We start from the raw sequence: 16,316 nt of genomic DNA, 5'->3' as shown, positions 1-16,316 counted from the left end.
ATGTCAGCAAATATATTTGGCCAAACACTCATTATTACCAGTTAACTCTTGTAGCTGTACATACGGTGTATTAATGCACGACGAAATAATCCTACTACTACACAAATTAAAGAACATGATAAGCTGTGGGAAAGGGAACGAAGAGAGGGGATCAGATTAGCGAAAATGTCAACGTACCAAATCTGAGGGTAACCTACTGCTCAAAGGACAGGTAGAAAAGTGCGAATGACTTCCAAAAAGTCAGGCCGGCCGCCACGTATTCCAATTAGAAGAAACCAATTGGCTGGCAGCTGTCTGGTCGCTGACACCTACTCACGTACGTAAGTCCCCATTAATAGGAGAGGTGGGGCGAGAGCGCCGGTCAAATTGCAAAATGATGGGGTGGCGCGTGCTTCCTCCTTCTGGGAAAATTAGAGGGCACATGCGTCAGCCTGACCCAATTGTTGCAGCCCCGCCACATGTCAAAACTCAAGTCAAGACAACGCCGCGAACACACAGGATAATAATTAAATGCATGCATCTGCCTATTTTACTGCTATGTGCTAAATAAATACACTCTCTTTCCGTTCGAAATTCCAACATTTTAAGAATAATAAATTGAATTGTGGATTATTCTGAATTTGTTCTTTAAAATTTAAATTTGAATCTGGTATGAAACAAAAGCAAAAGCAGAGGTAATATTGGAAAGAAATTAATGATAAAAGAAAACCGACTTTTAAATTTGATAGATGACAAATATTTCTCAATATTTTAAAATAAAAAGCATATCACTTTCAATAGCAGCAAATGAGTTATAAAAACGCACGAAAAATGACATGCATGCATCTCCGTTTTGTAACTACTGAAATTGTACCACGAAATGATAAACACACGCGATCGTGACAGGCGTGCGTCTCTATTTTACTGTCAGTAAAATTCTACTACTCAATCCCAAACACGCACAGCAAACAGTAACATGCTTGCATCTCTATTTCACTACACGCCAAATAATGGGTCAAAACTCGTCGTTAACCAAAACGTGCATGTTATGCGAAAACTGGGGTCAGCCATGCAGCACGAGATTATTAACAAGAGATTATTCAAATTTTATTTGTCAACTAGTCAGGCCAAAACTCGTACGATAAACTTGTTTGATGTTGGATAAACTTTTATTTAAGTTTGGTTTGAGTTTAGTTGCAGCGGTGTGAGATTGAATTTTATGTGTAAACATTTCAAACTAACTATTGGAGGAGTCGGCTCGAATTCAGTTCGACAAAAGTTTATTTGAATTCGATTCATCAAATAAATAAGTCAAATTTAAACAAAATTTTAAATTTGTTAAAATAATCAAAGAGATTTGAATATTTGAGTGTTTGATGTGATCAAACTCGTTTATACCCCTGTACTATATATAGGGCGGGGTATCTCTCAAGCCATAAGAAAATTTCTTTTCGTTGGAGTCTACTACAATCGATCTTTGGTTTTTCTGGTAAACACTTCATATAATTGAGCTTATCTATCTGTTGAGAAACTTTAACCACATATATAGCCCGTCAACCTTGTTCTATTAAGCTTCATCAGTAACTTTTATTTTCTTCCTCTCATCCATTGACTGAGACCGATACCTTTAGTTAGCTAGTTGTTCAAGTTGAGAAGTTCAGTGTCACTGGACGTGCATTATTGCTTTTTATTGCTTTTGCTGCTTTTCATTAACAAAAAAAAAAAAATTTATTAGAAAGAAAGGAAGAAAAAAGAGGTCTTAGGAATAGTAATTTACTCGTCTTATCTAGGGATGTATGCGAGCCGAGTCGTAATCGAATAGCTTGCGAGTAGCTCGGTCAACGGCTTGGCTTGAACTCGGATTGATCGAGTTCGAGCCGAGTCTTGAGCTACTCGATTGTCATTCGAGTCGAGTTTCGAGCCAATATTTTGAGGCTCGAGACTTGTCGAGCTACTCGTCGAGGCGGGGTATTTAAATAATATATTTATAATTTAAATAATATATATGTATTATAATTATAAAATGACCATTATGGGTATAAGTTTTACAGAATTTACATTCGAGTCGAGTCAAAAAACTTGATTAGACTCGACTTGATAAGGCTTGATTAAAAATCGAGCCTTATCGAGTCGACTCTCGAGCTTAAAGCGAGTTCCTCGAGTCAAGTTTCGAGTATCAATTTTTTGTACTCGGTCGAGCTCGAGCCGAATTCGAGCTTAGGTATATATGAGTCGAGTTGAGCTCGAGTATAGCAATACTCGAGCTCGACTTGCCTCGATTACATGCCTAGTCTTATCTAAATACGATTTCCTAATCGTGGATCCCATAAGCATCCTACTCCAGGTGTCACTTAATACATTTGTTGCAGTTCCCTTTCTTCTATTGTAAAATTTGCTTCCGATCACAGCTGGTAAGTAGGAAGCAATACTAGTTTATTGCAAGTTGCGAAGCCCCATTAGAGTTTAAACGACATAGCTATTGACTTCGAGAATTAAAAATCACATCATAACTCAAGATCGATCTTAGCCCACCTACTTTGCTGATTTGAGGCGCAATAATAATATATCTACAGCAAGCTTATTATCAGTTGGATAATATGATTGAGATTCCTTGGTTGCATCCTGAGCGAGCGAAGATTATGCAATATTTTTTGTCAGCTACAGTTCAACAGTGCATGATATTGTCAACTTGTTGGGTGACATTAATCATCAAATCACAACACATAATTGCTTGCGTAGGTGGGCGTGCTTTGAATTTGCTTCATGTTTTCTGATTCAGAAGATAAGAATCACGAATTGATTTCAACTTTATAATTAAATATGACTAGCTTCAGCAGTATAGCTAGCTAGTAGTATGTGTTAAGCATTTGATGTCTGATGATGACACATTAATTAAGGTATCCAAATATCGATCTTTAGAGATGATGCATTTTAGGGTATAAAAAAACTTAAGCACCATTGAAAAGAATGCACACCCACCACTCAGTTTCTTTCTTAAAGTAGATAACTTTTAAGATCTTGGTACGTAAAGGAAATAAATAAACTATAGATCATGTCCTCCAAGGTTAATACACGTTTCCTTGAAGTCTAGCAGCTATCAACAATGCTGTTTCCGATAAATTGGGTTTGCAGAGGCCGCATCGTCATCGTCCTTGATGTAGATTCCGACTGGTTTGACCTTCCCCCGCAACCAAGAATTTAACGCTGCCTTTGTTCTACCGTGTAAACCTTGAAAATTCTGGGCATAGAGCTAATTACTTTGATCAGCTGCACTTCGTAACCTAGCTCGACTTGACTTTCATCACAAAAAAAAAAAAAAATTAAACACTTTTGTTTCTTTAATCCTTTTTCTTCCCAAATTACATACAACTACAAGTGCGTAGGGTAGGAACCTTGAAGATTAAAATGATTGAGGGAAAACCAAAGTTGACGAAGCATAACGTACTACTGTGTTTGGATTGTAAATTATTTGAGATTTTTTTACTGTAGCACTTTTTGTGATGTGATGTATGTGAGATAAAAAATGTGTATTTAAAATCGTAATGGTGATGTAAATAAATATATTTGGACAAATAATCTCCTGTCCAAACACACTAGTTTGGGCCCGTAAAACCGTTGAAATGGAAACCATGCACGAGAAGTGAACTACTACTATTGTTATTATTATTATTTTGGTTCGAGGGAGACTCTATATGTTTTATGAGGCGAAGGGAAAATTAAAGGGTGGGATTTAACGGCTAAAACGTCCTTAGCAATCAAGTTGAGTTTCTGTTTTGGAAGAATGGTAATAATAATATAGAGTCGCTTGTTACTTAATGGTGGAAGAAAGACAGTTTTGAGGCAATGCACAAACTAGCTATACCTAGTACAGCCATTTTGCTTCTGCATGCGCCATTATAACCTAACGGCCAGCCCATCTGTGAGTCAGACCACAAAATAAATCCCGTTAGGTTGAAGTCAAATTTGACTTGGAAAGCTTGGCCTTTCTTTTTTGGGAACAAAGGACAAAAGCTTCAGCCGAGACATAGAAATCAACCGACGAGGAAATATAGCAGCGGTCACTTTTCTTTCTCGGAGGAAAAACGGAGAGAGGGAAAATATAGCAGCCGTCACTTTTCTTTGAGCTTTTGGATTTTCTCCTCATTTGATAATACCCTTTCAAATCCACTTCTTCTTTGACAGTTAAAATTTTTTTGGAGTAATTTTATAGTCATTTAACTTGATTGATATTAGTGATATTATTGTCATCCAGATGTTCTAGATAGACTTGTGTATTTTTATTATTATAATAGTAAAGATTTTTTGATTGTGCTATGTCTCCTGATTTTCCTCAATTTGAATTTTTCACATAAAAATCTTAATATTTTGTACCCTTTATTTTTTCTATATTTTATTATTACTATTGACATTACCACTTAATAATTTGATTTATTCATATTTTAACTAATATTTAAAAAAAGAGTAATTTATCCTGAATTAATTAAGTGTGGTATCGTGTACCTGCACGGGTACCCTTTTCCAAATATATTTAGTGACTGCACTGGTAGTTTTGTGGATTACTTTAATATATATATATATATATATATATATATATATATATATATGATTTCAGCAGATTTGTGATTCCAAGGTTTCCACGTGCAAAGCTAGTTTAATTACACGCACGGGCAGTAATTTGCTTCCATCCACGGACAATAGTAGTGAATGTGAATTTGATGCGTGGTGTAGTGGTACGCCCGTGAATTTGATAGTGACTGCGAACATGGAGATTGAATTCAGCCACCGGAAGTTCCTGAAATCATACATATATCCATCCTAATTCTGATTATATATTCGTGAGAAAAATGAGAGGAGCAAGGTAGGAATCATATACCCACTGCTACTGCTCCTCACAGCCAACTCCATAAAGACTCTCAAATCCAAACCAAAAGCAATCATAAAATTTGGCGTTCGACCTGGAAGAGGTCTGCCTGTGGTCAGGTCATTCGCGCTGATTTGATATCATCCAAAATTTCTGTCGCTCTCAACTGGCCTGGCGGCTTGTACATACATAGTTAAACCTTCCACATCTTGGCAAAACTAGTAGAATCATGAATGATTGACCTTCCGAGAGATTTAGACATCCACTTTCGACTAAACATCATTCAGTAGTGCTGCTGGACCAGAATCCTGTGGCGCTAATTGTTAAGAGATTAATGGCTGCTACAACCTTTGGGCTACTCAGATGAGATGAGGACGTTTGTCAAACTGGATGATCACGGCATTTAGCCGCTTTTGGCACACAGCGAATCCAGAACCAATGCATGGGGTTGCATTCGCTCTTTGAACTCTCAAGCTGTGCCAAAAATGTTGATCTTATAAATGAATGTCTTGTTTGAGTTTTTAATCCGTACGTCACTCATGAAACAACACCAATTTTTCATCGAGTAGAAACTTTACCTGTGTAACCACCGGCCTTTGGGCGGGTGGTCACTACCAATGCATTAAAGTTTGGTGAAGTGGGAGGCAAGGGATTTGCCACGTTAAAGTTGCTCTATTTAAAAAATCTAGGCGAAATGCACTCGTCTAATCCGATAGTGGTTCAGTCCCTTTCGGATTACTCTTGAATCTCTTTAGACCATTTCCCTTCCTCTAATATAGGATAATCTATTGTATTGATAAAAAAAAAAAAAAAAAACTTTGTCTGTGTAAATAAAAGTATGAACAGTTAATTATTCTACTTAAAAACTCGCAATAATAGTCTTGCATCTTCACATGGTCTCTTTAATTTCAATTAATATTCGAGAGAAAAAGATAAATAGAGTAAACACAAATTCAAAGAGGAAGAAAATAAGAAAAGACCGAATGCTCCTCTAGGTGTTTCTATACTACAACCGCGTTTGAGTACTAAAATAAGTGCCCATTCAAATTAAAATCCACACGAAACATTTGTCATGGCTTTTGAGATTTCCATTCAAATACTTCTACTACAAAATAGAAACACATTTGGGCCCGAGCATTAATTTGGGCTTCCGTCTTGCTTGTTCCAGATTTTCCTTGCGTTCTGCGAAGCGTTTTGGTTTGCAGAAGGCGGCCCATCTGACTTGGACGACAGCATATTAGGTTTTCATGAACAATGAAACGACGCCGTCCTTAGCTGACGAGAAATTTAAGAATTTCCAGAAGAATTTTGGACTTGCGGAACAATCTTTCTTCTTCTCCTCCTTCAAGAACAGTGGATTGGGGTGTTGTGTAGCAGAGCAGAGCTCACAGCTCTCAGAAGACCTCCTTGCTCCCATATGCTCATATCTATAATTATTCGTACTACTCTTTGAACATTGAAGATACTACAATAACGGATGGAATTTTATGCTGAGGAAGGAAAAAAACTAGACGAAGCATGTTCTACTCTTGTATTGGTAATCAGTCATCTTCCCCTAGCTCCCAGGGTTTCATTTCAATTCCCTTTTAGATTTGACTTACTGATAATCTTTTCTTTCCTACAAAAATGCTAACTAGCCGGCGCTGTCCATCGGGAACGTCGGACAGTTGGCGGTGGACCTATTCATATCGTCATTGAGAGCTGAGAGAATCGGTTACTTTGACGATCCTAACGTTCTGCCCTGCGTCGGCAACAACGCTTATGCGCCTTCTCCTCCCGGCGATCTCTCCCTCCCTCTCGAAGGTCTCGTTCGCCGTTCCCTATTATACTGAGTGCTACATTTTCTATGCTCTTTGTCTTAAAATGGACGAGGAATTTGAGAATGAAAGTACTATTTATTTGCTACTTTTCTGTCTACATATTTTGTTTGGGTTATCTGCGAAGCAATTCCGACTATGACTGGTTTGAGTCTGCAGCTTTTGATTCGTCCTCCAACCGATTGACTCTTGTACAGCAGAGGTCTCCAGTTGTAAAGGTAATACGCTTTGAATTAATTTATTTGGGAAGAAGCAGATGAAATAGAGTTGTTTATGAAGCGTAATTGTGCTCCTTTAGATGATGAACTAATCATTTTGAAGTGGGAGACGAAAATGTAAAGAGATTTTATAGGCAAAATTTTGGGAAATTGCTTTGTGTTAATTTCGCACTTACACGGTACAAAATGTGCAGGAGCTTTGTAACTAGTGTCTGCGCAGTGTTGTTGGCTCTTTGCTGGCAAACTTTCTTTTGATCTCTTATTGTTCTTCTGCTTTATGATGGTCATTAACCGTTTCAGTCTGATGGAGTCCTAAACTGCTTATGGAACAGGGTATGATGGTTGAATTTGCTAAGAATCTGGCAAATTTTGCAGCCACAAATGGAAAGAAGCATGTCATTATCCTCTCCAGCTTGGATTTTAAGCAGTGGCAAAACATCGAAATGTCAAGGTACTGATCAGTTTAGTCTTTGTTAATTAGTAACTCTAGTATGCGTCTGTCTCTCGATTTTCTAGACGAATTTGGAAGTTATCTACTTATTGCCATCCAGAGTCATTGGTATCCAATGCTTGGACATTCTTGGATTTGGTGAGTACTTGTAGGATTTTGGAAGTGATCAAAATCATATTACAAAATAACTCTTCTCCTTAGATCACTTTTTCATGCTCTTGCGGTGCATGTGCGTCCTCTCTTTCTTCCGATTTTTTCAATTTTAAGTAGCTTTGAAGGATTTCACGTATATGAATGCCCATATTAGCTATAACCGTGGCAGTTACTCGTACAAATCCCAGCTTTTACTGTGTTATGTCATTAAATTTGGCCAGATAAATCCTCCTTTCTTTCAAGGCCTCTAGTCTTCATATTCAACCTGATATAACAGTCTCCTCCACCCCTTGGGGACATCTGTATTTTCCCGTCTTCATGTTCTTTGCAAAAGATATTTGAGGCATTCTTTGATTAGTTTATGGGATATTTTGATTGTTTATCTCCCCCTATCTTTCATCTCATGAGCTTCCCTTGTGTCGCTTCCTTTCCTTGGGGCCCATTCTTAATCAAAACTTTTAATAATGATGAATAATTGGGAACTTATCAATCAGAATTCTTTGCCAGGCGGTTTATAGATGTTTCACTTGCTCTTGATAAATGATCTTCATATCTTGGTGACTGAACTGTAGAATATTTTCGTAGAGACAATTCTGCCTAAATGCATGTTTGAAGAGCTTTTGTCTATTGTTTATTTGCTCTAGGCTCAAGGATGCTTAGAAGCCAGAAGTAAACATTCCTATTGACCTCTTGTGATTTACTGCAGTGGTTTGCAGATATATTACCTGTCTAGTTCCAGCACAGATGGGACAGATGAGGACTGTGAAAAACATGGATGGAAGAGACTACCGGAATATAATCCTGCTCACAGGAGGTGGGAGTATCTTAGTTCCGCTAATGAAGAAAATATTGTTCAAGATGATGATTTGCTTTTTGAGGATTTAAAAGAAGAAGATTACTATCCAAGTTTGCCTTTTGCAGCACTATTTTCTTGTTTTAAGGTAAAGAAATGCAGAACTATCATTCTAACGAGAAGCGATTAACTTTCTTGACGTCTTTACGTGTTATAGCTTGGATTTGTTGTTATATTGAATTGTAGTGTTGGTTTTTTTTGAACTTATGGTAAAGGAAATTGGACAGTAAACAGCTCATGCATTTGACTTTAATGCTTCAGAAACGAAATGTTATCTCCAGTCTTCGCAAGATGATATCTATCTTAAGGGTTCACATATATTCTCTGGGTATTTTGTTTCTCATATCACACAAACTTGTCGTTGATATAATATCATATAGTTTGGGGCCTCCTATGTCTCCATCAGTCAGCCAGCCACTATTTAACTTCAGAATTATTAACTGAACATAATTACCCTCCCAGTTTCTTTGGATCAGGAAAAATGTATAGTGTAGGTGAGATGTTATGGAATTTTGTTGCTCCTATCACTGCTTGCGATCCTTACTTTCCACCTCACAAACTTAAACCTAAGAAGAACTGCCTGAATGTTAGTTAAGTATCTAGATTATCAAAGGAGAGCAATCTGGAAGCCTTGGCGGGGACATCACTCTTTCAGCATATCTTTGCATTTTATTGATTAATATGGAGCTGTGCTGGTTCTTCATTGCCTTTGTCGTGTTGGATCTTTATTGGTGTAACTTTGTGTGATGAAAGTTTATGTTCTGTTGGGGTAGGCCAAGGGTTTAAAAGTGACTTGTTTACTGTGCTATTGCTCGGAGGGAGACAATATACCTGATGCTTTCCAATTGGCTGAGGCAGCAAGCAAAATCTTGATTCAAAGCCCGAATGATTTTGAAGGTGAGTTTGAAGATTGAAAGCAAGGCTTGCTTCATTTTATTGTTACATCTGTTTCATCAGTGGTGACTTATGCTAGTTAAGTCTGGCGCATTTCATTTCCTGTAAGAAAAGATAATAGATGGAATGCTATCTAATACTTCCTCGATTGTATTGTAGGTAATTTTGGTGTTGAGATTATGTTTATTTATCGATGCCACTGCCAAGTTGCAACACTTACAAATGCTTTTCGTCTTGAGTATGCAATACTACTGACTTGGTTGACTTAATCTGTTCAGGTACTGGAAGTGGTAGATGGATTGTTCCCTTCTCATGGAAGAGCGTGTATGGACCACCCCCAGATACATCTCTGTTTTAGGCTGCTCTTGGGTGGTGTTGTCTATTGTTTTGATTTTATTTTGGGTGTCTTTACATGGGGCCTTGAGACTTATATGTCTTGGTATGCCGACTTGCTAATATCTTCTCTGCTTCTATATTTAGCTAGGCTGTCAGCTTCCTGTATTCTTTCTTTAGAGGAGATCTAATTTCATTCCTGTCCGGCTGTCCCATACCAGTGTATCATCTCTCACCTCCAAAGTAGAGGCACTCTGCATAAATGGCTGCTTTAATGTTTTCCTCGGTACTGTACTGTATCTATATACATCTGAACCGAATATGCAATCGAAATTACTATAGTCGAGAGTATGTAACAAGTATCTAAACGGGTCATGTCCTGATGTTGGGTTATATACATTGAAGATGGAAATACACCAAACTTGGATGGTTTGACCTAAAAGTTCGAGAAATTAGACCAAAAGAGAAACCCGAAAAGTTTTTGGCTTTGAACCTTCAGATGCTAGTACAGAATATAGGATTTTTGTTCTTGGAAAGTCAAGGGGATTTAATGATAGGTTAGATGGACGGGGTTGCGGGATTTTTGGTGATATTTTGTGGGATCTGGACATAATCGATGCCTTTTGATTAGGTAATGCTATTACTACAGAATCCCCTCCCCCCGAATGGGCTGAACCTGGCGCCTTTCCCCGCTCCCCCAGGTATTATTAGTGTCTTGTAGCTGATGATCATGAAATTGAGGCCTCTTATAATAGAGCCAAGACAGAGACGCTTCATCGGACGATCAGAGAAGAAAAAGGCAAAAAAAGGATTGACATCTTACATATCTAAGCGTTAATAAGTTTAGACATACATATACTGTAATACTCCACATGTAGATGACGCCACCACATTTACAGTTTTCCTTTGGGTTCTGGACCGCTTTTTGTGTTCGTGAACATACGATTGTGTGATTATGAAGATGAAATTGGCATTAACCAGAGATGCTATCGGTTAGTTCATCAGACGCCTTTTGTTATAGAATGACGAACGATCCAGATGTGGCGACGCGGGAATTGACAATTTCTAGAAGGCGAGGTTGGCGCAGCTTGTTAGGGATGAGGTGGGAATAATTTTATTTTATTTTTGGGGTCAAAATCTCACTTGTATGTATGTCAATTGAGGATTGCCATTCCGGCTCGGCCATATCGAGCTCAATTCTTTATTATTCGGGACGGATCGCTACCAGTTTTGCTCACCTCGACTAGACATTGCATGCAGATAATCGAGGTGACTTCCACATTCACTGGTACCTCGGATTTGTGCTGTGCTTGACACGACATCCGAGATCTTATCGAAGAACCTGACACTTGCACGGCAGACAAGACATCTGACGGAACCTGTCTATTGCTCCGTCCTGTCAAAACAGATTGGACATGCTCAATCCTTGCCGGGTCTTAGGGAGTTGGAGCCTATTATTTCTCCCTCTAACTTGTTCTCTATAAATACTACTCCCCCTTATTCAGAAAAGGAAGAGAAATATAGTAAGAATTTTACTATTTCCATTTTCCATTATTCATTTTTCAGTAAACTAACTTAATCATCTTGAGGTATTCCAGGAGAAAAAGCCCGGCCTAGTGTGCGTCAAGAAAAGTACATCCCAGTCACTTCATTTAGGAAGAGGACGTGTTTAAGTCAGCTCGACTTGACCGTCCAAAAATAATCTTTTCATCAATGGTATGGTTGTATCTGCTGGTGAGGCTGTCTGTTTGAACTTAAGACGCGTGACATCATACATACCACATGCCATACGTCTGATTTTATGAAAGTAAATGACTGCCTTTATGTGTGTATAAATTAGCAGTAACTGTTTTACTCGTAAACCAAATGTATATACTATATTAATACGCGCAGACTATGAAATTTTAATAGCTAGACGTTAAACAAAGGAGTACAGATTCTCTCTGTCTGATCTGATGAAGTACTAGCGACTGATTTATAACTACTACTTATTTTTGACATCCAACACACACACACTCAAGGCTCTTACGTGTACATTACAATCTATATATGTCACCTCAATATATTCTTGAAGCCGAGTCGTTGTGGGACGACGGAGCAATTTATGATCTTGGATTATATTAGAATTGAGAGTTTGAGTCCCAAATTCACAACAAAACAACTGACATGACAGGCGGTGGCGAACGGAGTTTCACAGAAGTACAAACTCTTTTTTTTTTTTTGGTAATTCGTGACGAGTGCACGTATGTCTTCGTTAAAACTTGCAATCAAGGTGTTGTCGGATTGATTACTAGCGTACTTTTAATACATTTGAGGTCATTGAACTATAATATTTGTCTTCTATGATCTGAACCCTGAAGCAAGACTTTCGTATCCGTGACTCGTCTCCCTTTCCAACTTCCATGCCTTCGCATTCTGTGGTACAGGTTGCAAAATGATGGCCACTTGACCGGGACAGCGCGCTCAAAATTGAACAAGGAAAAGCCTAGTTACAGCTCAAATTTGAAAATAATAATAATAAATTTTCCTGTATTTGATTTTGTTAATTAAGCTTTTCAGCTTGTCAACTGATGATTCTTTCGATTTACATTCCCTATATATATTATATATACATACCTTTGTTGATCACCAGTCTCAAACTTATTGATCAAACCAATCTTTGCCTTGCTAAGTATCCCAACAAACCAACAAATACAGCACTGAAGTGAACGATGTCGTCCTCTTCCTCCAATTATTCTTCCCCTTCATCGAAGAAAACCCTCCCATTACGAGATATTCCCGGTGGCTACGGCTTACCCTTTTTTGGACCCATAAAAGACAGACGAGACTACTACTACAACCAAGGTACAGATGAATTCTTCAAGAGCCGAATGCAAAAATATAACTCCACCGTCTTCAGAACCAACGTTCCACCTGGGCCTTTCATGGCCAAAAATCCCAAGGTCGTGGCAGTCCTGGATGCCGTTAGTTTTCCAATTCTGTTCGACAGCTCTAAAGTTGAGAAGAAAAACGTTCTGGACGGCACATTCATGCCTTCCACTGACTTCACCGGTGGCTATCGCGTATGTGCCTTTCTCGATACTCGCGAGCCTTCCCATGCAGCCGTCAAAGGTTTTTTCTCATCCCAACTCGGCAAGTTACACAACAAATTCATCCCAACCTTCCGCAGCTCCGTTTCTGAGCTGTTCCCCAACCTTGAAGATGAGTTAGATAAGGAGGGAAAGGCGAATTTCAACGACCATAGTGATAAGATTTCCTTTGACTTCATCTTTCGTTTGTTTTGCGATAATAAGAACCCTGACGAGACAGGTGTCGGCTCGAGTGGACCAAAAAGTTTCGATAAGTGGCTTTTTCTTATGCTTCACCCACTCATAACGCTAGGGCTGAAATTCGTGCCGAGTTTCGTCGAAGATTTTCTGTTACACACATTTCCGTTGCCATTTTTGTTTGTGAAATCCGATTATCAGAAGCTGCATGATGCCTTTGACAAGTATGCGAGCGGAATATTGGATGAATCTGAGAAATATGGCATCACAAGGGATGAGGCATGTCATAACTTGGTTTTTCTTGCAGGTTTTAGTGCATATGGAGGCGCGAAGGTCCTATTTCCTGCTTTGATCAAGTGGGTTGGCGCTGCAGGTGAGGATTTGCACCGTCAACTTGCTCATGAAATAAGAACAGTTGTCAAGGAAGAGGGAGGAGTTACGGTTTCAGCATTGAACAAAATGAGCTTGACCAAATCAGTGGTCTACGAGGCACTGAGAATCGAACCCCCAGTGCCTTTTCAATATGGAAAGGCCAGGGAGGACGTCGTGATCAGTAGCCATGATTCGTCTTTCTTGATCGAGAAAGGTGAAATGATCTTTGGGTATCAGCCATTTGCTACCAAAGATCCGAAAGTGTTCGACAATCCCGAAGAATTTGTGGGGGATAGGTTTTTGGGTGATGGTGAGAGGTTGCTTAAATACGTGTATTGGTCTAATGGAAGAGAGACCGATAACCCTACCGTGGATGACAAACAATGCCCTGGAAAGGACTTGGTGGTGCTCTTGTCTAAGCTATTGTTGGTTGAGCTCTTTCTCAGGTATGATACATTTTCGGTCGAGGCTGCCACCATCTTGTTGGGTCCCCTGGTTACTGTGACGTCTTTGACCAAGGCCGACTGAATTTATCACGTATCAGTTCATTCAGACAGAGCTTGATAATTAAGCAGCCTTATTGAATATTTCAAAATTGATTAGTTTCACTGATTTGCTCATGATTCTTGGAGTGAAGTAAGCGGTCTTCTTGCATTTCCATTTTCTTTGTAAACATGTTTGTATCTTGATCTCATTTGTTGGCTGTCTAGCAGTAATAGCACTTCTAATAATGTTGTTGGTACGTGATTATCAACATGTCATGTTTGTTGATTTCTGCACAAGGTGCCCCGCCACTAACATATGCATAAAATATATATGCAGGAAGACCATAATCAAATCAATTCATATCAGCTCAAAAAGGTATCAAAAGTTGCTTAATCTTCTAAAAAAGCTGTTTAACCTTCTAAAGAATCTAATTAAAAGCTGTTTAACCTTCTAAACGCCCGCTAGTTAGGTTTACCATGTTATGCAATACTTCTCAAAAATTTAAAACATTAGTGGTTAAGATTCAAATGACTGAGATTTTTCTAGTAAAGATCGAAGTATATATGGTTAATTATTTTCCGTATCTTTTTCATATAACTTGGTGGGAAAAGACAACCTTTTACCACTGTGGTTTTTTTGTGGCTGTACCTTTCCCTCGCCTGTTTGAACTTCTGTTAGGCCCGGAATGAGAGTCTTAAAATCTGAGGGATTGGGCGGATGAGTAATCAGTTGAACGTGTAAACTATATTAGTTGGGCCCTTTAAACTCATCAGTTTGAAGGTGTAACCCAAGAAGCACTGGGCCCAAATGGGCTGGTCCGACAGTACATCTTGATGTAAACCTCAATTGCTTTTTGGGTTGCTATGTTCATTCATTTTTCCATATTAATCTTTTTTTTGTCTGCGAACGGTAACAGCTTTATATATATATATTAATACTTGATATTAGAAGAATTAATTACAAAAACGGACCACGACTTGCACTTCCTTCTTGACTATATCTATCAGTCATACTGGGAAATCACATTCCCATTCTATATCATAAACTAACTTTACAGCAAATTGATGAGTCAGTGCGTGGCTGCATTCATTTTCTGATCTAGGTACAAAAGAAAAGCAAGGTTGCGTCTACGGTGTAAAGTTCACCTTTCTGCCCATAGTAGGCAGAACCAATGCAAGGAGGCCAGCTGTGCTATGTGGGACGCACAAAGAAGGACATCCGAGCACCACTGGAAAAAGCCGGTTTGGCTTGGATGAAAAACGTTATATATTTTAAAATTACAATAAAAGTCCTCTTAAAAATTTGTTCATCATCTAATGCCCAATACTTATATTTGATAAATTAAAATAGTTAATTAAATATTCTATTATAATATAAACAACTATATGTCATTGAGTTGATTGAATGATATATTTTTTTTTGTATTTCAATTAGTTGTCAATTAAGTTTCAATTGAAATAAATATTTTATAATTATTTAAATTATCAATTTAAGATGAGCATAAATATAAATACATTAAATTGTATTATTGAAATATTTGATTTAATATAAAAGAAAGACAAGAAGAAATACAAGAAATTTTTTAAAAATTCATGTGAGTCCTTTATATTAGTAATCACATTTACTTGTTATTATAATTACAATGCCTAACCATAACCAATTGAAACTCATATACACAAGTCATACAACAATTTGCGTTATAATGTTTACAATTAAAGTTACTATACACTCAAATTAAAATTCTCTTTTTTCCACTAAAATTTCTTTTATATTAAATCAAATATTTCAATAATACAATTTAATGTATTTATATTTATGCTCATCTTAAATTGATAATTTAAATAATTATAAAATATTTATTTCAATTGAAACTTAATTGACAACTAATTGAAATACAAAAAAAAAAAAGAAAATATCATTCAATCAACTCAATGACATATAGTTGTTTATATTATAATAGAATATTTAATTAACTATTTTAATTTATCAAATATAAGTATTGGGCATTAGATGATGAATAAATTTTTAAGAGGACTTTTATTGTAATTTTAAAATATATAACGTTTTTCATCCAAGCCAAACCGGTTTTCTCCGGTGGTGCTCGGATGTCCTTCTTTGTGCGTCCCCACATAGCACAGCTGGCCTCCTTGCATTGGTTCTGCCTACTATGGGCAGAAAGGTGAACTTTCCACCGTAGACGTAACCCCCTGCATCCTTTGTATGTATTTGGTCTGCGCCCAATGCTTTTCTGCTTATCAGTCCTTTCATTTCAGACTTATTGCCGTACGATTACTGACAAACCATTATGCCATGTTCGTTCAAAATGCGGGCCTTCAAGAAAAAGTACCATTGGTATCTTTGATCCATTCGCGAATCTGATCCATGCTGGTGCTTTCCTTTTGTGAAAACAATAATGGCAGTATGGAGAAGTATATAAGCAAAGAATGCAAAATTGCATCTTCGCTCAAAATCGTTCTTTCTTTTCTGCAAGGGGTTAAAATCAAAAGAGTCCTCTATTTAGGAGTTTTTAATTTATTGGGCAACGATACAATTCAATTATGTATCACATGGGATTTTCTTTACCCGTGTCTCTCTCTCTCTCTCTCTATATATATAGAAGTATATAAACAAAG

At 37.7% G+C, this 16,316-nt stretch overlaps 2 protein-coding genes across 2 annotated transcripts; both read left to right on the top strand.

Moving 5' to 3' along the window:
* The first annotated feature begins 6,121 nt into the window (after positions 1–6,121).
* On the top strand, positions 6,122–9,921 carry LOC140035111 (uncharacterized). Its single transcript, XM_072074718.1, has 7 exons — positions 6,122–6,377; positions 6,478–6,643; positions 6,817–6,875; positions 7,208–7,326; positions 8,186–8,420; positions 9,106–9,229; positions 9,505–9,921. Exons 1-7 carry the CDS (start codon positions 6,318–6,320, stop codon positions 9,582–9,584), a joined length of 843 nt encoding a protein of 280 aa, XP_071930819.1. The 5' UTR covers positions 6,122–6,317; the 3' UTR covers positions 9,585–9,921.
* A 2,281-nt stretch (positions 9,922–12,202) lies between these two features.
* Positions 12,203–13,939, top strand: LOC113731350 (allene oxide synthase 3-like). The gene has a single exon (XM_027256564.2). It carries the CDS (start codon positions 12,271–12,273, stop codon positions 13,723–13,725), a length of 1,455 nt encoding a protein of 484 aa, XP_027112365.2. The 5' UTR covers positions 12,203–12,270; the 3' UTR covers positions 13,726–13,939.
* Positions 13,940–16,316: the final 2,377 nt, after the last annotated feature.

This window comes from Coffea arabica, chromosome 2c, assembly GCF_036785885.1.
Source record: "Coffea arabica cultivar ET-39 chromosome 2c, Coffea Arabica ET-39 HiFi, whole genome shotgun sequence".
NCBI lineage: Eukaryota > Viridiplantae > Streptophyta > Magnoliopsida > Gentianales > Rubiaceae > Coffea > Coffea arabica.
The sequence above is the reverse complement of the archived record's forward strand: the minus strand, read 5'-3'. Positions and strand labels throughout refer to the sequence as shown.